Source organism: Delphinus delphis, chromosome 3, assembly GCF_949987515.2.
Source record: "Delphinus delphis chromosome 3, mDelDel1.2, whole genome shotgun sequence".
NCBI classification, from domain to species: Eukaryota; Metazoa; Chordata; class Mammalia; order Artiodactyla; family Delphinidae; genus Delphinus; species Delphinus delphis.
Window position 1 is genome coordinate 129,246,390 of NC_082685.1, and position 26,157 is coordinate 129,272,546.

Genomic DNA, 26,157 nt, shown 5'->3' on the forward strand with positions numbered 1-26,157 from the left:
TTGATGGGATGAGAATGAGACTTAAAAGCACTTACACCAGTGCTTCTCAGACTGAGGTTCCTGGGAACACACAGGGGGTGCCCTCCTAAGAGAAGCAGCACTCCTTTCTGGAGTAATTTTTAAGAACCTCATTTTTTCATTAAAGCAATAAAGAAATCTTGGAAAAGAAAGAAAACTGACATGACTTTTTATGATAATACTCTTAATTTTTTCACACCTGTCATATTGGGCTACATCTCAGATCCTTCATGAGTTTATTCTTATCAGCAACTAAGCAATGGGAAAGTTTGAGAAGCACTGCAGATTTTAATTAACAACTATGATTAACAGCTATTGTATCTCTTAATTACAGCTTATTAGTCTCTTTGTTCAGAAGAGCCTGCTTATGTTCTCACATGTAAAATAGGCTGTAATGAGGATTCCCTGAGAGTATCTATGAGAGAAGTAGTGATGTCATGAAATTTAAACATCCTATATTTGAAAGTGATTCTGGATAACCACTTTGCCTTGTACATAATTTATTTATATCAAAAAAATTATAGACATATTCTTTATATAGTGCCTCAGGTTCATTATCTGCAAAAGTGATAAAACCTACCTAATGAGACCAACATATAAGGTGTTTGGCACAAAGTAATGATTGATAAACAGTAGCCACTTATTTTATACCTGCCACCTGATTTTTCTTGTGAAATGGACATTTATTATATTCTGATATTTAAGGTGCCGTTTTCAACACTGTAGTTTTCAGGACAAAATATCCAAATATATATACTTAGATGACCTTTACTATTTTTTACCCTTGATTTTACCTTGAAAGCCAAGATTCAATAATTATATCATTTTAGAGCAACTTAACAAGTATATATATAAAAATTATCCCTAAAATTAAAAAGTAACACTGGATTAATGCTTTTAATTCCTTAAAAAGTACTAACCTGTTTTCTGAACTAGATGTAGAAGTGCTAGATGATGACAATGTATGAGAATTTGACATGCGTGAAACAAACTTCTGGATGGTGTTACGAGATGGAGCTTTGATCCTTGAGCTACGCCTACTGTGATATTTCTGGAACAAACTCTCAACCTAACATTGAAAAAAGACAGTAACAATGACATTTGTGCCATAATATACATATGAAGAGTTCTAGAGATTGAATTATTTGCCTTTTATTTTCTAAGTTTTTCACAAAGCCAATTTAAGGGCTTCAAAAATAAGAATACATATAGCTTACTAAGGATAGTATTTTTACAGCAGGTCAGTGTTTACTTTTTTTTAGTCTAGAAGAAAAAACTAATTAGTCAATAGACTATAAGAGAACTATTTACAAACATCAAGTAATCCTTACATACCTTCACACCTTTAAAATGACCACTGTCTATTTAAATTTAAAGCTCATGGAAAAATGTCAGGAATATCATAAAAATCTGTTGACAATTTTACTATAAAGCATTTATTTAAAAATTACCTCAAAATTCTTTAAAGTTTTCCTCCATAACATTGGGTCTGAAGGTTCTAGCTGAAACACTCGGAGCATAACAAATAGTAGATGAATACAAAATGTTCCACGCCCACAGCTGCAGTTCTAAAGAGTTTAAAAAAAACACAAACACAGTTTAATAAATCTGTGTTCTATTAGAACTCCTAAGTTGATCACTTTTAAATATTTCCAAGTTTATTATACTAAACTTTCTATAATTTTCTTCATTATCCTTATATAATAAGATATATAAGGATACGCAAGAAAAGGCTACAGCTATCTCCATGAATTAATCTCTTATTTTTGGTTTCTTAAAAAGACCAAATTTGTATTCTGAAGTATATTAAATCATAGTAAAACCCTTCATAAACACATTAAGTAAAAGTGTTTATTAGTTCCCAAAATATAATTTGAATTCTCTTTAGTTTACTAAAGAGAATTACACAACTGATCTAAATTTAAGAATGTTACAGTGCATAGAGTTAGTACCACATCCTAATAAAAAGTAAAATGGTGACAATTCCTACCTGAGGCCCAATAAACACCCGGTATTTATTGTCTGGGCTGTCTCCTCCAATCAGGAAGGAGTTGGGCCCTATTTGCTGCAGTAAGTACAGCCTGGCCCGCATCACTTTGTTTACACGGCGGTTTGTTTCCTCAGGGCTGTATGGTGAGAAGCCATCTGGTGAAGGGGCTCTTCGAGGTGGTGTGATTCTCCCGCTCTGAAACTTCACAACATTTAAAAATTAGGGGACTCCCCTGGTGGCACAGTGGTTAAGAATCCACCTGCCAATGCAGGGGACACGGGTTCGAGCCCTGGTCCGGGAAGATCCCACATGCCGCAGAGCAACTAAGCCCGTGCACCACAACTACTGAGCCTGAGCTCTAGAGCTCGCGAGCCACAACTACTGAGCCCACGTGCCACAACTACTGAAGCCAACACGCCTAGAGCCTGTGCTCCGCAATGAGAGAAGCCACCACAATGAGAGGCCTGCGCACCACAAAGAAGAGTAACTCCCGCTGGCCGCAACTAGAGAAAACCCACACACAGCAACAAAGACCCAATGCGGCCAAAAATAAAATAAATAAATTTTTTAAAAAATTAAGAAATGCTTTAAAAAAACAAAAATTAGGTAAATTGCTCACTTCTCCATTAGAAAAAAGTTACCTAAAAAAGGTCATAGCCGACACCATTCTCATATTCTGAAAAAATGCCTATATAATATGATGGGACAAAATGTATTTTGCAAATGCATTTGTTTGATATACTCATTACGAGTAAACTTCTAAAATCTGTCATCCCTGTAACTAATAATAAATCTTTGGCCTAGAGAGACAACCATGTGGTACTATGTAAGTACTTGACTTCTTTGAAAAGTATTATGTAAATCAAAATAAAAAGCACAGAAAATTCGCCTTATAAGCAGGTAAAATGATTTGTTTCTAGTGATAAAAATTAAGCATCCAATTTCCTGGTTTCCACTTAAGGGATTACTAAATGCTCTTTTGTGACTGGTAATTTACAAACAGCTCCATGGAATTCCCCCCATGGTACACTCTGTAGAGAACTAGTGGCAAGTGACTCTTCCCAGATTAAGACATCTCACTGGAGGCTGATAAAAACTCTCCTGTGGTGAGGGTGATATATGTCGCTCTCACTCCACTTCACTGATTCCCCTAGAACTTGGTCTTTCCATCAGTGCCCACTGGAAATTCTAGTTCTTTTTGATGCCTAACTAAATAGTTAAAAGGTAATAAAAGTTGGCGAGAAAACGAAGCAATTGGAAGCCTCATACAGTGCTGGCGGGAATGTAAAATGGTGTAGCTGCTTTGTGAAACATATGATCTAGCAATCCCACTCCTAGGTATATACCCAAGAAAAATGAAAAGATATGTCCACACAAAACTGTGTACAGAAATGTTCACAGTAGCATTATTCATAATAGCCAGAAGTGGAAACAAAATGCCCATCAACTGATAAGTGAATAAACAAAATATGTATATCCATACAATAGAATATTATTCTACAATTAAAAATGAATGGAGTTATACCACGGATGAACCTTGAAAACATGATGCGAACTGCAAAAAACCAGTCACAAAAGACCATACATATTATATGATTCCATTTATATAAAATGTCCAGAATAGGCAAATTATATATAGTCAGAAAGTAGATTAGTGGTTGCCTAGGGCTGGGGAGAGACTGCTAATTAGCCTGGGGTTCCTTGTTGGGGTGGTGAAAGTGTTTTAAAATTTATTGTAGTGATGGCTACAACTATGTAAATATACCAAAACTCAATGAACAGTACAATTTAAACAGGTGAATTGTACATTATATGAATTATATCTTAATAAAACCATTATTTTTTAACAGGCAATTACTAAAAAGTAAAACAAAACCAAAAACAAGTACACATGCATCTGCTATTGGACTTGCTAAGTATTCAGACTATGGATATGCTCAAAGATGTGCAAAATGATGTATGCATAAAAAATATTTTCGCACCATTGTTTTTAGTAATGGAAGTTAAGAAGGAATATAAATGTCCATTAGGATGTAGTTCACCAAATAAGCCATGATTTATCCCGATAATGAAATGTTAGGTAGCTGTTATAAAGAATGAGGAAGTAACTTTGTCTAGCACATATCCCAAAACAGGTGTAGGGGGAGGGGAGACACAATTCTGTATTTACTTGTGGTAGACTTTTACTTTGAATGGCCCCCATGAACGACACCTCCCAGTATTTACACCCTTCTGTAGTCCTCTACCACGTGGATTCTGGATTTGGGCATGTAACCGGCTTTGGGTAATAAGGCATTAGTAAACATGATGCAAGTGGTGGCTTGATAAGAGCTTCCACGCTGAGATTTGCCCTCTTGAATCATATTTTTTTTTTTTGGACTTAGAAATTTATTGTCTCATAGTTCCAGAGGCTTGAAGTCCAAGATCAAGGTGCTGGCAGGGTTGGTTCCTTCTGAGGGCTGTGAGAGAGAATCTGTTCCTTGTGCTCTCCTAGCTTGAAACACTCGTTGCAACCCAATTTCCATACTGTAAGAAAGAGATGCCAACAGCCCCCAACTATTCGAGGTGAAGCACCAGATATGTGAGTGAAGAAGCAGTCTTGGATATTCCAGCTTCTGCAGATGCCATGGGGAGCAGACATAAGCCACTCCTGCTGAGCCCTGCCCAATTTGTAGATTCTTGAGCTAATAAGATCCTGTTTTGAGCAGCTAATTTAAAGGTGTGTCCACATAAAGCCAATAAATACTATTGAGAATTTTGGGCTTTACTGTAAAAATTTTTACTTAAAATTTACTTTTTGAAGTATTTATATGCTTTAACAACCTCGGATGTGAGGAAAACCAAATCTCCCATTGTGGTCACTATATCTCAGTCATTTTGCCATTCACTCATTTGTTCTTCAAGGTTAGAATGTTTAACTTGCTTTCTGCCAGTGGAAGTCTGTCTGTCTCTCTCAGAGGGGTTAGCACCTATCTTTTTATAAGTCTCTTTGATGTCTGGCTCAATACAGAAGACACCTACATTCTCATCTATGCTTCTGCATTCAATCTGCTGTGATAATGGTGTTTTGGTTAAAGTACATGAAGAAAATCTGGCCTCACACAGATACGTATTTGGAAAATCCTTTTCAAATAATGATGAATATTCTTCTTTGATACTACATCAAAGGAGTGGTTTCCTTAAAGGAGGCTGTAATGTGGAATCTGAAACCACATAAACAAACTTTTCCTACTGTTACATTAAATCTAGATGGTTTATTTTATATACTTGGAATGGATCATTTACTAAAGAATGATTTTGTTTCATCATTCACTGGTCATATGGAAAATTCTGGTTCACTAAGTTATGCAGATCTTCTAAAAGTTCATACATTTCATTGTGCAATATACAAAAAAAAATCACATTTGATAATATCACTGGCCTATAGAAAAGTCTAAGTATTGGGAAGCTTTCAAGCTTACAGTGGTGGATATGAGTTTTCCAAAACTCTTAATTTTTGCTTGAAATCTCAAATTTTACCACTAGTGAAGAAACATATCAGTTGTTTTCCTTGAAGTGAGTCTTACTTAATTCTTCTTAAGGAAAATGTTTGCCAAATACCCAAGTGAAGAATACAGTTTCTACAGTCATAGCTTTAATTCAGGCAAATTCACCAGCAGTTTTACCCACCACTGTAAATGTTAATGCAGTAAAAGAGGCAAATAACATCTCAGTTTTATTACAAAGTTAGTTTTGACCTAATGGATCCACAGGAAGCATCTCAGGGCAGGTTCCCCCAAGCAAGGGTCTGTGGGCCATACTTTGGGAATTGTTGCTCTAATAGACGGCTAGCCAATCTTTTCCGTGTTATAAATAAGTTTAAAGATTGTAGAAACTTAACATATTTGCTAAGTCATCAACTTACAGGCACCGGGGAAACTTTTTTTCTCCTTACTCCTGGAGATTCAGATTTCACTGTGCGGCCTGATGGGGAGCTGCTAGGGGAAGGACTGCGTCGGCCTTTGGGAGCTGAGGAAGCAGCGCTTGCGTGGCCCTCTCCTTGAGACTCAGCTGCCAAGGTATTAATTTCAGATCCATCTCCTTTAATAGGGATTGGTTTTACCACCTAAATTAAAATGCCAATATTTTTATTAGTTAAAAAATTAAAAAATAAGTGAATTTGAACATCAGACTAAGGCATGAGCTCAGTTTTTTATTATGCAGTATTATACAAATACAACAGACAATATATCAGCTTCTCTTTATTATTACTTTAAGCCATAAATGAAGACTATTTTTTACCCACACAGATTTTAGTCATTTAGGCTTTATCAACTAAATGTTGATAATACATAATACATTTTAAAATGCTGTCATACATGATTTTAGAAGATTTGGAATTAAGATCCTTAGATCCTACCTTAGAGATAAAACATCAAAATAAAATTGGAAAAATTGCTTTTCTTTTTTAAGTACAATGGAAATCTCTAATTAAAGGATTTTAGATACTAACATTAGAGGGCAGTGTTGCTTTAAGCATTACCTCTCCCACTCAACCAAAGGGATTAGTTCTTAGAACAGTTTAAGTTGCTTAATGAGAATAGTTTTAGCTATGTTTTGTTCAATTGTCTAGAAAATATCAAGGCAAATAAAACCACTGCATATAAAATGAAGAAGGAAAAAAAAGCTTACAAGAGGATTTATTTATGCTTAATTTTTCATTTCCTCCTATGCTTTCTTCCTTATTAGCAGGTAACCCACAGTCACTCACCACAGGGCCTCTCCTGTTTCTCCTTTCCAGCCATTCGTGCTTCCAGGCTGGCATACAGGTTGCCTTCAGTTTCTCCCTGATCATTCGTTCTTCTGGGCGATCGTCCATCTTGTGCAACCCCTTGAGAGTTTCTTTATTCTCCATCTCACGACTAAAATGGAAGGAGAATGAGATTTATATATGAAAAAAAATTTCCAAGAACAATACGGTTCTATTTCATACTTTCAATGGACATGTAACTAAAAAGATAACTGCTAAAACCCCTAAATGATTTAAGCAAGATATGAAAATATCATTGTGAATCACATTATATTGTTGAAATTATAACATGGATAGTGTTGAATGTTGCCTGATAACATGAGTTCAATAATATTAGCCTTTAAAAAGAAAGGTTCTGGACTTCCCTGGTGGCGCAGTGGTTAAGAATCCACCTGCCAATGCAGGGGACACGGGTTCGAGCCCTGGTCTGGGAAGATCCCACATGCCGCAGAGCAACTAATCCCGTGCGCCACAACTACTGAGCCTGCACTCTAGAGCCCGCGAGCCACAACTACTGAGCCTGCATGCTACAACTACTGAAGCCCGTGTGCCTACAGCCCGTGCTCTGCAACAAGCACCACAATGAGAAGCCCACGCACCACAACGAAGAGTAGCCCCCGCTCACCACAACTAGAGAAAGCCTGCACACAGCAATGAAGACCCAACACAGCCATAAATAAATAAATAAATTTATTTAAAAAAAAAAAAGAAAGGTTCTATTTAGAAGGTGCAGGCTTACTAGTAATATTACTGCAGACCTTTGTTTCTAGGTAGTTAATAAAAAGCATCCTAAGACATTAAGCATTGCATTAACAAATACATTCATGAAAACTGCACTGTTTCTAATTACACCATTCTAACATACTCAAGTATATAACAGACAAATATTTAGAAGAGTATTTTACTACTATTTATCCCAGGAATTCCAACAATTTAAGTCAATATAGATAAAATCTGGTGGATATGCTCATTTGCTGAAATCAGCTAAATATTTAATAAGCTAGGTGAAACCTAACCACATCTTCTGTGATCCCACAATATTTTTTCAACACCTCAATGATTAAATTTGTTTTCTCAGAACATGATATAGTACTTGGGGTACTCCATATATAAATAGTAAAAATTACCTGGTACAAACATTTTGACCTTTACTCCATAATATATTGTGGAGTTACCATAATAAAATAACCTGCAGGCTGGTAACTTTTGAGAACTATTTCTACAAAGCCTAATAGGTAAAACATCCACTAACTTCAAAATACACTCATATCCATACATGGATATATGCAACACACAATATATACAGCCATGGGTTTTAAAACTGGTTCATAAGGAAAGAGTTAAAGCAACTGCATTCTGGGAGAAGTAACAATTTTAAAAATACTAAGCTAACTTCAGTAACTATTTTGGAAATTCTGTAGAGCTACAGAATAGTTATTTCTTTACACTGATAGGAAAAGGAAATACTCAAGGAAATACCAGAGATGATAACTGCAAGCTTACCAAAAAGTCAAATTTAAACTCCTCTAGGAATTTTCCAGCTAATCATAACTATAAAGCAGCAGTATTTGCAAAGAACCAGAAAAAAAAAACAACCCAAAGAACAAGACAAAAAAACCCTACTTAAAACTAAATATGCACTAGAAAGGAAATAACAGTTAACTGGTTTTACTTAAGCATCAACACTGTGAGAGGAGTGAAAACCAGTATGTTAAATACCTCTGTGCCAGAGACTGGCCTAGATATTTTTAAGTAATGCAAAGAACACTAACATTTGAAACCTGCAAAGGGGCATTAAGACCGTATAGTAAAATATTTCCACCACACAGGTACAAAAACTGTCACTAAGAAAGAGGCAATGTGGGAGGGAGGGAGGGAAGGAGGGAGGAAGTTGATTTTATTATTTACTTAAATAATAAAACACTTAAGTGTTTGGCTGTTATTCCTTCCCTAAATATATCATGAAGTGTAAATGTTAGGGGTGGTCAGAGGAATAGGGAGGGACGAGAGGCTAAGGAAGGGAGGGAGGAAAGGGAAGGGGGAAAGTAAGGGAGAGGGAAAGAGGGCGGGGAGGGTAGAGACAGAGCAATACTCTCTCAAAAATTCATCCTGCTCAGTCAGTACTTACCCAGGGAAGCTCAGATTTATAGGCAATCAAATTCATGGGCTGACTGCATACTACAAATTCACTTACAACTCTGGTTTGAAAAGCACTTTCCCCCCTGTAACAATGTTGCAAGGCATGGCTTAGGTTCCCAGGCTAGTAAGTCCCGTTGCAGAACTGCAGTGCATTTTTACACCAGATGGTGCAGCACTCCCTGACAAAGATGCTTATCTTCCCCTGGTCCTAGATGTCTCTCCTCCCCCAAATTTGTTTTATGAGCATCTCTTCTCAATTCTGTATTTTCAGTGTCTTTTCCCTAGTACCCGCTCAAACACGCAGAGAACTCTCCTTATCTAAACAAATCTTCCTGGATGATGTGGCTTCCTTAAAGTCAGTATGATTTTCCTCTTTCCTTTCCACTTGTTTTCAAAATACTATCATCTTTCCAACCAATTTCTTATTATAAATAATAGAGGATAAACATACTAGTAGCTCAACTTCTGCACACATCTAAGATTATTTCTTTAGAATAAATGCCCTGAAGTGGAACTGCTGGGTCCAAATGTACACAAAATTAAGACTTCAGGTAATACTGACAAATTATTTTCAAGAAAACAGATCTTCCATTCAAAACACCCAGGCCAAGTTGCCAACTTAGTTGGTCTGAACTAGCAACAGCTTCTTCACTTTGAATCTTACTCCAATCCAGGCTTCACAGAGCAGCCAAGGTCACCTCCCCCATTAAAACCCTCCGGTGGCTTCCCCCTGGGCTTAGACTAAAATCCAGAATGTTATGGCCTGTGAGGCCCTGCATCATCCAGTCTTACCTCAACTGAAGTCACCCGGACCGCCCACCCCCTTCTGTTGTTTCTTTCACTGCCTGGCTCCAACATCTTTCCTGCTCGGGTTTTTTGCACAGGCTGTTTCTTACTTGTCTACTTTTTACCTTGTTCATTTCTACCCACTCTTTGGCTTTTCTTCAACTCCTTACAGACCTTCCCAATCTCAAATTAGGAATCTCGAGTTCCACTCTTTCACAGCTCTGTACTTTTGCTTTAAAGTGCTCATTGCAATTTGCAAACCTATAAACCACCGCCCCCCCCCAAAATGTAAGCTCCACAAAGGGAGGGCACAGTGAGTGTTTCATCCATGGCTATACAACCAACATCTAACAATGTCTGGCTTACAGTAGGTATTAAAATAAATATTAAATGATCATTTACTAACATCTTTGGCAGCTGTAAGGATCTTCCTAGTTTTAAAATTTAATGATTACTCATGTTAATCTTTTTACAGTTCTGTATTTAATTAAGACTCAGTTTGTAATTTAGATCTTATTCAGTAGAACAATTTTTATTGTTCCTAAATTGATCTGCAAATATAAACCTAAGTGTTTTTTCTAATGTCTTCATAAGTAATAACTATATATCATTAATTCTAAAATGTGTATTTTTTCACATTAAAAAAAAAAAATTTACCCCGCCTAAGGAAGGCAGCTAGGACCCTCAGCGTGTCCTCCTGGAGCCCCGGCTCTTCCAAGCCTGCCATGGGGGCACCTGGTCCCCGGCCCCATTGCCATCTCCAATAAACTTGTATAAACTTTCCTTTCTTAGTTCAACTTTCCCATGCCTGTGCCTCACATTTTAATATCTCTGAAATCTGAATGCCTCTTAGAATCAAATGCTGTTATAATTTAATGGACAGGGTTTTAAAAATTTCTTCATGGTATAGAAAATAATGGTACAATTTATAACCAATGGAATCTCAGATTCAATGAAATATACAGTAAATTCTATTCTACATGCCAGAAAAAAAAAAATCATACCTACTTAGCTTCATTTATCTCTGAAAAGAAAACCAAACTGGGAAGAAAAACAAGTTTTTCTTACATACTTACCGTTTTGTTATAACCTTAACATATAGTCTTCACAGATCAGACATAAACAGGGTTTTTATTTTTACCAGCTATGTGTGTATGTCTACATGTATATAGCAGTGATTAGGCATCTTATCCAATTAATATCATAGCTATAGCAGGAAAGTTGTTTGTTTTTTTTTTTAAACACAGACTAATCTAAACAGATAGTTGTAAAATCACTGTGAGATTAGAGGGCCTCTAATCCATTTTGGTTAAACATGAATAAGAGAGTTATTCTTGCCCTATTACCTAGAACCATACTTCTTATTTTAACTAAAATAGTAGCTTGTGTATTTCTGACTTTTTAGCAAAACAAACATATATATTTTGAGAAACTACTTTGAAGACCTAATAAAATTTTATTCAGATAACTATGAGAAACTTAACATTGTTACAGATTAAGCTTTATCCTCCTTTCCTATTTATTTAGAAAACATGAGGTTTCTTGCATTTTTTGGTTTCTAAACATTCCTCAGAATGAATCTGTGATTGACCTAGAGCTTCAAAAAACCTTTTTCCCCTGAGGTTAGGTTGCTAGTTTAGACTCTTCCTAGACCTACAGAATTTACCTGCTATAAAATGAGATGCTTCAATGGCCCCTTCTCAGTGAAGCCACTCAGTCCTGCCTTTATCTGACCCACTGTGGTACCAGCCATTGTTGATGAGACTGCCACTCTTGTAGCTCTCCCCCACCTGTTTTCTAGGAGATGATTTTTCCCTAGTTCTGTTTCTAACACTCTGACTAGCCTCACTGGTATCATATACTAGACCCTCTTCCTGGAACCCCTTAAATGCCAGCCACTGCCCTCTTCTCACAGCACTAAAATACTCTCTTCTTAAGCACACCAAGATATTTCACATCTCTCTGTCTTTGCAGATGATTTATATCCTGAAAGGAATACGCCTTTTGTCATCTCATATGCCTTCAGTAAAGAATTTCCTACCGCCATTCTACAGCAGTTAGCCATTCCCTCCCCGTATGCTAGTATTAATTATCATACAGCATAAACTCAAGTATTTGTTTAAATATCTGCTTCCCTCACCACACTGGGAGCTCTTCTGGGACAGGTTGCCACATCTTATTCATTCTTCTATCATCAGTGCCAAATGTCCTGGACAGGCCACAAAAGGCACCCTACAAGAAGCCAGAGGGCCTATCCAGCCATAGCCAATTCCTCTTCCCAGGGTGGTGTCTGACACCCGGGGCACCATGCTTTGTATATTTGAACCCATCCTGAAGTCCACAGCTGGCTGGTGTAAGAATGTGCCCTGATCCAAACACCCTCTACACTGGATGGTGCTATACATCTTCACCAGACCTTCTCTCTATGGGAGTTTGAGTACAAGATACATGGAGAGTGTTATGGCAGGAAGAATGGCATCAAAATAGAGAAAAAGAGCAAAGTAGTAAATAGGATCAATGAGACAGAAATAAGGCAGAAGAGAGAAATTAGTCAGAAGGAAGATGTAGTTAGCAACAGGGAGAAGGGAATAAGCAATAAACCTAAGAGTTGTACCTGGGTCCCTGTCCATGATGCCAGCCAGCCGGAGCTACTTTTACACATACCTCCCCACGTGGTGAATCACCATGTTCTCCAGAGGCCACACGTATGTGCAGAAACTTCACGGGTCCTTTATTTTGCACTGAAATAAACCCTAACATGTCTCTCTTCCCTGCAACCCCGAAGAGCCGGATGAAAACACTAACTCAGCACATTCCCTGGCACACAGAGGACATTCGATAAACACTGAAAAACAGAATCCTACAAGTTTACTATAATTTCTTTAAGGTATTTCTTAAATGGTTCATCTTTAGCATGAAAATATAATGTTAGTCAACAACTAGTGGTTGGAGAAGTAACTGCCAGACTTATGTCATAACAGAAAAAGTGAATGTTATGTGTCAGGCAAGGTGTTAGGTGCTTTACGACTATTAACTCATTTCATCTTCCCGACAACGCTATCAGGTCTTTACCATCTGAGGTCTGGAGAGGCTGGGTTACAAGCCCAGGGTCACACAGTTTTAAGTGGTAGGAACAGGCTTCAAACCCCACTCAATCTGACTTTGAAGCCTGTGCTCTTCACTGGTCTAGCAGGTCACTGTCAAATCTGATTTTGTCTTTACAGCGAGTCAGCATCAGATATCTAAGTTGATATCTACTTGATGAGGATTCAAAGAAGTTTAAACAAGTTTTTTAAATGGTAACTTTCGTTATAAGAATTAAAGAAGCACATTAATTTTATTCATTAGTAGAGTACATCACTGTAATAGGAGTAACAAAGAGTATAATGATTATATGAAACCCTTCTGGAAATTAATGGGGTTTAACCGTAGTATACATAAAGATTTCCAGAACAGTTTAGATTATGGATAACTTTATTTAGGGAGAATCTCAATTCTCTCAGTGTCCAAGCAATCTCAAAGAACCCTGGAAAATGCACTGAATTATTTGGGACAGGCACAGTTCAGAGCCACCCAACTGAGGTCTGCTTGGGAAGTTATCTTAGCAGCAGGAATTCACATACTAAAACCCACAAGCTTTGTTACCAAGAGGAGAGAGAGCAAGGGAGGAACTATCTCCCAAAACAAAACTAGACCACTCTGGGACCCTTAAAATTTAAGTTGCCAGGCAAAAGGCAAGAGAAGGAATGACTTCGGAAAGGATGACGAGAATGTGGTGAAGCATGAAGGCTAACAACAGAGGCTAACCATCCCTTACCATCGACAGGGCACTGTGCTAACAGTGGGTCATCTCAGTCAATTCTCATGAGAGTGGGACTCTTAACTATCCCACTGGCAGATAAGAAAAAAAGCAGGGAGGTTATGTGTCCAAGGTGATAAAGTCTGTGAAAAATACTGGATTTAACTCAGATATGAATGATTTCCAGGGCAAAAGCAAACTTAGTATTTACAACTGCTTAAAATTCATACACCTAGATCTGAGGCCAAAAAATCTGTATCTCAGTGGTGGAACAACTCTGTTTTTCCTTAAGATAATTCCTCCAGAGATATATTGTCATTGGCAACTGCTGGCCTTTTCCCTCTTCTGAGCAAGAAGGATTAGATAAAATCATTGGTAAGGCCAACCCTTCCATCTTTATGTAATGCAACATTTACAACACGTCTAATTTTACATAAGAAATAATATATAAAGGTGGCTCACATTATGAAAATTAGTCCCCAGAAGATTTCATTCCAGGTTGTGCTCGGTAATGTTTGGCCCTAAGAACTAAAGATGGCACAACTCCTATTTATTTTTACCAAGAAACAGGCAACTACTTTTTTTTCCCTCAATACAGAGTAAATATCCTCTCTTTAGCACAACAAAGGACTGTTGATTTCTTAATATGGGTATGGCCATGGTATAATCAGTTTTATAATATGTTGAATCTCTATCAGAAATCTTCATCAGGGTGAGAAAAACTATTTCTAGTATTATGTGCAAACCTTCCTATTTAGTCCTTTGAAGGATACAGGCACAGAATTTCATCCTCAAAAAGCTCACGTTCTGGTTAACTACATCAAAAATTAAATAATATGGAGGTCAAATAACAAAGATGACAATATAGCTTACTATCAACAATGATTACCAGCAGCTTAATACCACCTTAGTTATTCTGATTGATTCATATTTATAAATTATTCTAAATTGTCTTGCACATACTAAAAATCAACTTACCTGATATCAAGGATTCCGTTCTATTAAAATATCACCCCATTTGAGTTTTAAGATTATAATTATTCTCCACTAAAAATTACAGAATTCTGAAAAGTAGAACATGGTATAGAATCGTGATAAGTATGTTTGAAATTAACCAAAATTAAACCAAAAAATTAGTGGATAATCATACTGCAAATACTCGCTCTCTAGCTGACCTAGGTCAGCCTAGACAAGGAAAGTGCAAGTTCTTTGAGGGCAGGTCCTTTCCCCTGGCATGTCCTGCAGCCACAAACAAAGCACCCAGAGCAACAGATGCCACGGACTTGATAAGCAACCAATGATTTGGAGTCAGAGCAGCTGGTTATCACTTCAAATCAACAAACATCTGGGAGGACTTCCCTGGTGGCGCAGTAGTTAAGAATCCACCTGCCAATGCAGAGGACGTGGGTTCAAGCCCTGGTCCGGGAAGATCCCACATGCCATGAAGCAACTAAGCCCGTGCGCCACAACTACTGAGCCTGCGCTCTAGAGCCTGCGAGCCACAGCTACTGAGCCCACGTGCCTAGAGCCCGTGCTCCACAACAGGAGAAGCCACCACAAGGAGAAGCCTGCACACCGCAATGAAGAGTAGCCCCCGCTCGCCACAACTAGAGAAAGCCTGTGGGCAGCAACGAAGACCCAACCCAGACAAAAAATAAATAAAATAAGTAAATTAAAAAAAAAAAAAACTCATCAGGAGGAAAAGATAATTCAGACAGCTCAAACATACAGCAAATTCAGGAGGGAAGTAGTTATGTAGAGACAATCAAGTATATGCAATGACTATTAAAATTGATAAGAAATTTAAAGAAAATTAAAGGAAATAAGATGAATCAAGTCAGTAATCAAGTTAGCTTAGTAAGGAAATGAACATCCTAGAAGATTTAGCAATTTGAAATAAAAAATATTATTTTTTAAAAAGTAGTCAAGGAGGAAAACCAGAGATGGTGAGGGCAGGTGTCTCTTCAAGTGAACACCCCTCATGTGTGGGCATAAAAGAAAACAAATCAGACTAAAGTGAAACCAACACGTCAGTTCTATAATGTCTTATGATTCAAGTTCAATGAAATTCACTGACTTGTCACAAATTATGAACTGAAATTTGATGGCAATATTTATGCAGACAAGTGAAAATTGTAAAAATAGAACTGGACAGAAATGAGTTTTGTGATTTTGTAAGATTCATCATGTCACAAAATATATGAATATCTTAGTGACAGAAAAACTGAATGCAGTTCTGTTACCACTGATAAAACAAATGGACTGAAAAGTTGCTAGGTGTCCCTGGAACGTTTATTAAACTAAATATTTTACAAAAATACTTTATTTACTCATCAAAGTAATCACTTCTGTAACAAAATTTCTAAGTACTACTATTCTTCTACCCATCTTCCTATGGGATAAGATTCACACTATTCTTTTCTTCTCACTCATGAACTCAAGAAAATCTACAGGTTTAATGTAAACTATTTTTTAAGAGCCATTGTTTACAGGGGGAGTTTAAAACCAATATGGTTGCATTTCTCATTTGTTCCTTTCCAATAAAAACCCATGAAAGCTTCAAATACTTTTTACTCTGTAAGCCTGTATTCTTTTAATATTCAGTGCTAAAAATTCCACTGTTTATTCCTTCCTTTGTTGTGTCCTTGATAACTGACGAAGAACCTTTAGAAACCTTTGGGGAAAAAATGGGACGTATGAACATCCTCTTCTTTAACTGTTGAATATAGATCAGTAAGCAAGGAAAAGGATGCTAATTTTTTACAGTATTTGGCTAAATGTGTATTTGCTTTCAAGAATTCCTCTTTCATGCTACTTGACAAACCTAGGGTTGGGAATGTGTAAAAGACAACTGATGCATAAATGTAAGTGAGCTTTTATACTACATTATAAAAGTATATCGGAACTCCCTACACTACTACTATTGGGGCAGTTTTCAGAAAAGCCATGTGTCCTGTCCTCCATCTAAGGGCTCTGGTACATAATCCATGGCACAAAGCTGGTATTCCAGGGGGAAAAGATGGCTGCTCCTTCACCATTTTGGTTTTCATCAAAAAGCTCCCAAGTCAGTGTTATGGGGGGCTCTGATGTATGTTTTTCTTTGGAACCTTCTCCAATGGGTGTGTGATTACATTTTTACTAAGTCAATTACCTTGAAAGAAATGTGGCAGCTTCAGTTTGAATATTCTAAAAGATCAAATGAACAAAACTAATAATCGCAAAAGTGGTATGTTACTGCACATTTTCCCTCCCACAGTTTAAGAAAAGTGGTTTAAAGTTAAAAATGTTAACATTTTGAGTACCTTCTGTGTTAATAAAAACCCTTGGACTGTTTTTAACATTCCCAGATTAATGGATGAGAAGGCATATAGTGCTGAAGTAGAGCACAAAGCCCTCTTACAGCCTTTTTGCTAGGAGAATGATTTCTTTCAAACCCCGTGGAACAGCTAGCACTATTTCTACAGTACTTCCTCCTAGCTGGTGGAAAGGCATGTTAACTGGGATGCTCAGAATGAGGAAGAATGACTTCCTGACAAATGTAGCTTTTCTTCTCTATGCTTTTAATGCTAGAAAACCACTCTGTTCAATGAATGTTGGCACGCCTACTACGTGTAAGCTCTGGGCTAGGCAACAGAGATACAAATACGAAGTGGGATAAAGAAAAGTAAGACAGGATCTCTATCCCTCTAGGCGCTTAGTCTAGCAGAACAGAGAAAACAGATGCCAACCTTGCTATAATAGATGTATTTTAATATATCATAAATAGTTGCAAGGATGGAGTGGATCTCCATCTTAATTTTATCTAGGAGAGTCCTAGAAAGATCTACAGAGGAGGTGATGCCTGAATTATATATATATATATTTTGTGTGTGTGTGCAGTACGCGGGCCTCACTGTTGTGGCCTCTCCCGTTGCGGAGCACAGGCTCCAGACGCGCAGGCTCAGCGGCCATGGCTCACAGGCCCAGCCGCTCCGCGGCATGTAGGATCTTCCTGGACCGGGGCACGAACCCGTGTCCCCTGCATCGGCAGGCGGACTCTCAACCACTGCGCCACCAGGGAAGCCCGCCTGAATAATATTTAATGAAAGAACAGGACTGGCAGGCTTGGAGCCAATGAAGGCTGAAAGATTTTCTTGACAAAAGAAACAGCTCTGGTGAAAATAATGTCCTATAGAATATTAAACAGTTTATGATTCTGCTGTTTAGGAAACACTAAAATAAACACGTTAATTTAAAGACCTATGTGCATCATATTTTTCCAAGAGGGAAGAAAAAAGAAGGTAACACAGTATTCCTTGCACTCATTTGGCACAGAAGTCCTTTAAGCAAAACATCTTTGACAGGGTAGTAGTGGTCCTTAGAGAGAAATGTGTATGTGATCATCTCTATATCCTTTCTGGCTCAACTGAGTCAATAGGTCTAAGAAGAAAAATCCAGAGAAGAAACTAACACCAGCTGTTTTAATGTCTTAATATAAGGCTTCACGAGCTATCATAAAATTCAGCAATTGTCTTTAGTGCAACTAAGCCTCCAAGAATCAAAATATGTGGGAAAAAGATCACCTGACAGCCAGCTTGAGATGAGTAAATTCACCTGGTACAAACTCATCTTAAGAGAAGTGGATGTCAGACATACAAACGTGGCCCAATCTAACCGCTAGCAGAGGCCAGAGTTTGTCACTAAGATTTGCCCCAGGCCCAGTCTGCTCACTCTCTGCCAAGGACTTAGGTCCGGGGTGAAGACAAAGAAGGTATCAGCCAAAAAAACAAAGCCGAAAACCCGATAAGCCATTTGCTCTAAATAGCTCTATATGCCTAGAGGAAAGCCCCAGAATCTGAAATAAAAAAGGGGCCTGGGGCACGGTCCTCACTTCACTGCAAACCCCTGGAGCTCTGGCACAGTGGAAGCACTCGTGTGTCTTCAGCACTGATGACAGCACTCTTGGCAGTGACTGGTGGGAAGCAGATCAGGGCAGAAGCAGCATCAGTGCTCAGCAGAGGCAGTGAGACCAGTGTGGCTGAAAGAGGCGAGGGCAATGGCCGAGGAGGCAGAGCTGTCCAGAGATGGCTACAGGGAACTGACCAAATTCGTTCACTAGTCATGCCAGGCCCACACTGGGGAGTTTAGAAAGTACGGCGGTGGGGTTTGTTAGGGGCATTGATGGGGCAATAGCCACCCAAACCAGTAAAATCTTGGTTGTATACACAGCAAAATCAAAAGGGCTTCTTATTCAACAGAAATGACGTAACTTGAAGGACATGTTCCTAGGACAGGGTAGATAAAGAAGTCATACCACAAACATCATCAAGATGGATGGCATGGTGATCAGTGGCATGAGCTCTGGAGCTAGAATGACTGAGTGAAAATCCAAGGTCTGACACCTACTAGCTGTATGGCTTTGGCCCAAGTTATTTAACCTCTCTGTGCCTTTCACTGTTTTAAGCCCTTAGCATATAGTTCTCATCTCACAGTTTTAAAATGAATGAACATGGATGAAGCACTTAACATAGTGCCAAGTATATGGTAAGCACACAATAAATGCAACTACTACAACTATTACTATGATCATTATTTATGATCTGCTACTCTTTATGGAGACCTCCTCTGAACTGGGTATCATGCTAGGTGCTATCCTTACAGGGGCTCCAACTCTCACACGAGGCTACAATGTAAGTAAGACACATTGTCTCCCTTGTGCAGACAAAGAAACTCTTACAGAAAGATAAGTAACTTGACTAAGGATCCACAGTAAGTGGGAATTCTTTGTTTCAAAACCAGGTCTCTCTGGCTTCAAAGCCCTGTGCTCTTCCTTCTAGTCTATGTTACACATAATTTCTTTTAACAATATGTTAGTTGAAAAACAGATGAAAATAGCAAAATACAACTATTTTTTTCTAGTTTCAGGAGGTAACAATGTTGATTAGAGACATCTGGAATGTGAAGACTGCCAAACAAGGCTACTATGTGGCCCACTACCGGTGGGGTGCAAGGAGGGAGGTAAGAAGACAAAGGAGGAGGCTCCAACTGTGTCTTGAATATTCGTTTCTTTAAAGCACAGATACCCAATTGCAGCAAATATGATAAAATATTAACATTTATTAAATACAGGCAATGGTTTTATGGCTGTTCGTTATATTATGCTCTAATATTTTCCCTCTGTATGGCTGATATATTCCTTAAAAATAAACATGTGCTACTGAATTACTCTTCTCTACACTGTGGGAGGCTTCACAAAACCAAAGAAAAATAACAGGACTGGGGAGTCTTGAGATTAAGAGCCAAGTCATAACTAGGCCATTAGCCAGCTACATAATCTTTAAGCGATTCACAACCTTTCTGGAATTCAAGAATTTACCAAATCAGATCAGACTACAAGATTCAGGGCCATCTAGAATGAACATGATTCATTTATTAATGCCACTATGTAAATGCTATAGTTCTGTGAGGGAGAAATAATATCAAAAAATATAAAGCTCAACAGGATCCACAAACTCCCTCTAATTGTTGTATCTGGAGAATACCTCCCAACAGTTTATTTGTATAAAATATTCTTTGTACATCTATAATCCAGTGGCTCCTGGTGTTTTAAAATGTGAGAATCCTTTCTCAACATTAACAACACCATAGAACAAATACGGATCCACAGACCCTGTGGAAACTCAGACTAGAAATTACTAAACTTTTAGACTCAGTACCCCTGATAGGCACTATGATAAAAGCAATTCAAATCTAATTATTAAAAGGGTATGTATTATGTACAAGGGACTCTATCAAAGCTCTCTCAGAAAGATAAAACAACCGTTAGGAGAAACATTCAAGAAAGGAGAGACCACAAAACATGGATTTCAAGGTTTTTTTTTAAAACACTGAAAACATTAACTTTTCTAGTTTTTTTTTTTTTAAATGAAAGAACCACAGATTTCTCTTCCTTAAAAGACACATAACCATTTTGCGTATTTAAGTGCTCTGAGTCAAAAAGATGTGAAGTAGTAGCCTGAAATGAGAAATGAAGCATGGTGGCTTTCTGGCCAAGTCTCAGCTTCAGTTGTGACAATGTTCCAATCTGAATTCTAACTCCCGAGTCCAGGGCTCTCTGCGGCCACAAAGCCTGCTTTTCCCATAATGTGGTATCATCATTTCAGAAATGCTTAATCTGTGTCAAGTCAGAGAGGTGAGAGTTTGCTTTTTTTAAATGGAGAAAAGCTGGGATACAGTGTTAACATTTAATGAGTCATTCTGACTGCTAATATGAAAACACAATTACTGCTAAAATTTTTTTGCTTTTGTATTACTAGAAAATCATAATATTTTCAGAGAATGCTTGCCATTCAGCCAATTAGTACTCCTTATTTAAGTAACATGAATAGATGTCACTGCAATTTATTTACTTACTTATTTTACTTTTAAGATCTACTCTCTTAGATGCAATTTATTCTTTAAACTGAAAAAAAAAAGTGACATCTTTGGTTAATTACATCTGGTATTTAGGACATAAGCTTGACATATTTGGGTTAGACAACTTAAACATTTTATATGGAATGAATTTTAATACCTTACACAATATATTTTTTTGGTTGTTTTTTTTTTTTTGCGGTACGTGGGCCTCTCACTGTTGTGGCCTCTCCCGTTGCGGAGCACAGGCTCCGGACGCGCAGGTTCAGCGGCCATGGCTCACGGGCCCAGCCGCTCCGTGGCATGTGGGATCTTCCCGGACTGGGGCACGAACCCGTGTCCCCTGCACTGGCAGGCGGACTCTCAACCACTGTGCCACCAGGGAAGGGAAGCCCTATTTTTTTGTTTTTGACTTTAGGATTTTAATACAAAATATCATCCCTCAGTGGGCTGTACGATTAATCTGTCTACATCAGCAAGTATAAATCAATTTAGCATACAGTTCACCTCCTTTAAAAAAAATCACTCCCTACTTGCACAGTCCAATAAACAAGTGGAAAAGCTGGAGACAATCGATGCCTAGCAATGTATTAAGCCGATACACCACAAACGTGCCAATAAACTACAAATAATGGCCACGTAAATTCTCAAATGAAATCTTTTACTTCTGATACTGGTGTGTTTGCTAGTGTTCATGTTCTCAGCCTTTCACAGATAAGAACTACCGAAAAGTACCACGTGGTTTATTTTGAAGTAGGTATTTGGATTTGAACCTCAGGAATCTCCCCAAGTGACCTATGGCCAAGTTGTGATCCAACAATCCAACAATATCCCCTGGGAGACTGAGGTCTCCCCAGCAGATCTTGACCAATGTCATAAATTCCTCAATCCCTTTCAATTATTCCGGAATAATTCCTATTCACTGAGTGCCCATACACCCATCTTAAAACAAACAAAAAACCCTTCAGCTAGAGAATACATTAAAATAATGGGAAGGTTTTGAAACTTGCAAAGAGCTGAATCATGCTTATGTTTAGGTTTTGTTTCTACAGTTGGTTTCGGAGGCACAAACTCCCTCTAAGAATACTAGCCACCCTAGTTAATCCATTGGAAGATAGGATCAAGAGTGAATCTAACTTCTTTGTTCACTGTCTGGCATAAATTACCTATTGGAATTAATTATAGTACACAGTTGGAGAAACCAAGGATTCAAAGTGAAACAGAACGTTCTAGGAATGGAATGGGAGGAGAGAAAAAAACCTTCATTCAATAGGTGGCACTCTTTCCTTAAAAATGTAACAGGCAATTATTAATATTAAAGATGTCATCTGCCCACAAATACCTTGAAAGAGAAGCCACATTAATTCCGATATCCTGTCCCAAATATAGTCTGAATCATTACATTCTGTCTACCTGAATAATGTCTTCTCATTTCAATGGAATTTTGCAGATGTTCATAAATATGCTAATTTCTTTTCACTGTAGCAAAAGCTACAATTTAGGAGAACCAAAGAATCGCATTTATTTTAAACTGGCAGGTTTTGACTTACAGTTTAGCCTGATATATGCTTCAAAAGCCATTCTTCCTAACCATTTTCTAATTTTAAAGACTTCAATTATAAAAGAATAACCTGAATGGAAATGGGGCAAAGAACTATACTTGTACTTTATAAATTGTATTATTGTTTTCTGTTTTAAAACATGACAGCAACTCTTTCATAAGCATGCATATTAATATTCTTTTTAATTAAATAACTAAGGGCTTCCCTGGTGGCGCAGTGGTTGGGGGTCTGCCTGCCGATGCAGGGGACGCGGGTTCGTGCCCCGGTGCCGCGGAGCGGCTGGGCCCGTGAGCCATGGCCGTTGAGCCTGTGCTGCGCAATGGGAGGGGCCACAGCAGTGAGAGGCCCGTGTACCGCAAAAAAACAAACAAAAAAACTTCATTATCATTCTGGCTGAAACTCAAAACTTTTACGTTGAAAAACAGAAACAATGTTGACAATTAATAAAATGTGAGTTTATCTAGTATACAGAAGAAGCAAAAAATAAAAATAAAATTTGTCTAATTTTCCTTAGGTATATCCTGTGGTTCCCACCTCATCACAAGTTCTAGGGTCCTCCCTTCCTTGGAGAAACTATCCCAGAAGCTGCCTTCAGCCTTCCCCACTGGTCACAGCCCCTCTAACTCAGTCAGGGCGGGGGGTCCTTCCTCAGTCCCAACTCAGCAAATAGCACTCTGTTATAATGGCTTCTTACTTGTCTGTCTCCAACATTTGACTGTGAAATCCTTGAGAGCAGAAACGAGTCTTAACTTTATGCTCCTTGCCCTAGCAGAAAGCTTGGCATATGGCAGACACTCAATAAATATGTGCTGAATAAAGGAAGAGATTGATCTTTCCCCTCGGGCTGTGTTTTTTCTTGATGGCAAGGCCTATGTCCTACTCATCCACCACTCTAACAGTACTGACTCTGAAATGCCTGGTACTTGTACACAGCAGGCGACGAGGAAGTAACACCCTTCCAATACGAAAGATCTCTAAGATGTAAATAAGCTTCACTGAGGCCTTTGTGTAAACTAACTCCCCACCATTAGTTTTAGGAACACTGCAGAAAGAGAGAAGAGCTGGGAATACCAGCTGTAGTAAGAGTGACAGATTTCACCCCCAGTAAAACACTGAGATGGTCAGTAAAGGAAGCCCAAAACCATAAGCTTAGACACATGTATTTCAGTGGAAAAAACTTTTCCATAACTTTGGGACTTGTCCATATCTCTAATTTTGTTAATACCTATTGATTTTCCTGTAGTTAACAGGAAGAAAGAATTCTAAAGAAAATCCCAAAAGATTTTGTGCCTGGGAGGGAAGAGGCAGAAGACAAGACTACATCCTATTAGGAAGAAACCTGAGTGGAAGAAAGGGAACTAGCTGAGGAGGTCAATGAATGGGGTGTCTCCAGGGAAGAGACAGCGCTAGAACCCCCAATCCAGACTCCTCAAACCTGGATTCTCCTAGTTTGGAGGGGATACGGCTAGCAGGATGCATTTGAAACCACAGCATAAGCATGAAAAAAATAAAGCATCTACTTCTAGAATGTCAATTTTATTCCAAGATTTGGGAGAGCGGTGCAGTGACAGTTTTGTGTTAAAAATACAAATATGGGGCTTCCCTGGTGGCACAGTGCTTGGGAGTCTGCCTGCCGATGCAGGGGACACGGGTTCGTGCCCCAGTCCGGGAAGATCCCACGTGCCGCGGAGCGGCTGGGCCCGTGAGCCATGGCCACTGAGCCTGTGCGTCCGGAGCCTGTGCTCTGCAACGGGAGAGGCCACAACAGTGAGAGGCCCGTGTACCGCAAAAAGAAACTAAAAACAAAAAACAAGTATGACTAAAACATAAAACTCAAATGAATTAAGGTAAACTATGAGACTAGGGACTTGAATCAATTTTGTTCAATGTTCCAAGTAAGCATTCCCAGAATGGCAGGCTGCAGAGCATGCTCCCGGGTCCTTTCTCTTCAACAGAAGTTTGCCAAATGGATGTTCACCAATAAGCTAAAGCAGCTGTTCTCAACAACTTTCTCACAATCTGACGATCACATATGTATGACAAAACTTCAAAAATTTGCTTAGGGGACATAAACAAATGTTTATCAATGGCACAACCACTAGCGACATATAAGTAACAAGTCACCCTCTACCTGAAGCAAAGATAAACCGCCTAAGTGCCAAAGCATCAGCCATATCTCTACCACTTTCCATCCAAGAAAGTCTATCAGTTATGCAAGATAATAAGCAATATGTACAAGGATATTTCTAAATATGTCCTCAATTATTTTTCTAAAAAGAAATCATTTTAAAACTTTGATATTTTATTATTACTAAGAAAGTACTCTTGGGTTACCTCCCCAGACTATCGCCACACCCACACCTTTGACATCAAAATCTGACTGGCTACCAGTCAGGTAGACGTGCTGCCTAAGTTAAAATGGGACCTGGACAGTATTTCCATAAGGTAACTACTAACAGCAATTAGGAAGAGGGTAGAAAAATCCAAGAGCCACCCGGAAGGCTTGGACAGAAAGCAATCCTCTGAACATCTGGTGCAGGAAGGTCACTTTAGTGTTCATGTCATTCTAAGGGAAGGCCACAAAACATGAAAAAAAGTGCAAGCAGAAACCATGAAATGGATTCCAAGAATACTTACAACCATGTTTCTGTGAAGACATAATCTCTGTGGGGGCAGGGATTTTTGTCTGTTTCATCACTGCTATATTCCTAGTGCCTGGCATGTAGCCACTTCTTAATAAATTTGCCAGGTGGATGAATGTTTTGTTACACCATGAGCAATAATAATTTAAACACCGAGAAAACCCCTACCAACATATTTCATAACCATGGCAAACTTCATCACAGACTGGCTTCCTATTCACTATGCAGTCAAGCACCCTCCAAGCCCCTCCCTTAAGAAATGTCAGTGTTCCAGGAAAGCACACTCACTACTTTAACAACAAACCTCCCCTCTTATGCTCCGTCTCTTCAGCCTATGAGCATCCTCCCTTCTTGCCTTAAAACAAAAACCAACCCAACCAACCCCAAAACGCTTCCCCGCTTTTGCAAATCCTTAGGCTTCTGCCTCTCTCCCACTCCGTCCTCCTCCAGCTTCTCAAGAGGAGCCTGGGCTTCCTCACTGCCCTGTCATCCCTTAAGGAAGCTCAGTGGCTCCAATGCTCAATACTCCACTAATTCTGGCCTTGAGGCAGTCACAGCTACCCTTGCATCCTGCCCAGTGGCATTACTACTGCTGACCATTTTCTCCTTGGGTAAAACAGTCTCCTCTGCCTCTCAGGTATCATTTTCCTGCAGGTTCTTCTCTGCTCTCTTCCAGGAAATCCTGGCACTGCTCGGAGGAATCTGAGCTAGAATTCCCCACTATCCTTTCAGAGGTATGGATATAAGCCGGGGCCTGCCTATCAGGAAATCAAAATTGCCCATAGGAAGTCCCCATTCATTCCTCAATTCTTGGCCATTGTGAGAGATTCGGAGAAACCCAAGACTGAACTGAGCAAAGGCACCATTAAAGAGAAGCATCTCAGCCAGGAAACTTCAATCCCAGAGGTGGAATTACTATCAATGTAATAAGATATAAAGCTAAGCATATTTTACTTTCTACAAGTTGTTTTCTTAAAAGCTGTATATAAATACAATACACATAATAAAATCATTTTCAGGAGTCTGACACAATCATTCTT

At 38.7% G+C, this 26,157-nt stretch overlaps 1 protein-coding gene and 1 long non-coding RNA gene across 3 annotated transcripts in view; one reads left to right on the plus strand and one right to left on the minus strand.

Moving 5' to 3' along the window:
- The window catches only part of LOC132423573 (uncharacterized), a 55,373-nt gene extending 52,549 nt beyond the window's left edge, over window positions 1-2,824 (plus strand). Inside the window, exon 4 of the long non-coding RNA XR_009519005.2 lies at window positions 2,143-2,824. This is a non-coding gene — a long non-coding RNA (uncharacterized lncRNA). The remainder of the gene's footprint in view (window positions 1-2,142) is intronic.
- Window positions 1-26,157, minus strand: part of MAP3K1 (mitogen-activated protein kinase kinase kinase 1) — an 81,645-nt gene that overhangs the window by 33,975 nt on the left and 21,513 nt on the right. For both annotated transcript variants that reach the window (XM_060009473.1, XM_060009474.1), the window contains 5 exons: window positions 6,759-6,909; window positions 5,913-6,113; window positions 2,009-2,209; window positions 1,470-1,586; window positions 939-1,087 (listed from right to left, as the gene is read on the minus strand). In XM_060009473.1, the coding sequence (XP_059865456.1) occupies window positions 939-1,087; window positions 1,470-1,586; window positions 2,009-2,209; window positions 5,913-6,113; window positions 6,759-6,909 (819 nt within the window). The remainder of the gene's footprint in view (window positions 1-938; window positions 1,088-1,469; window positions 1,587-2,008; window positions 2,210-5,912; window positions 6,114-6,758; window positions 6,910-26,157) is intronic.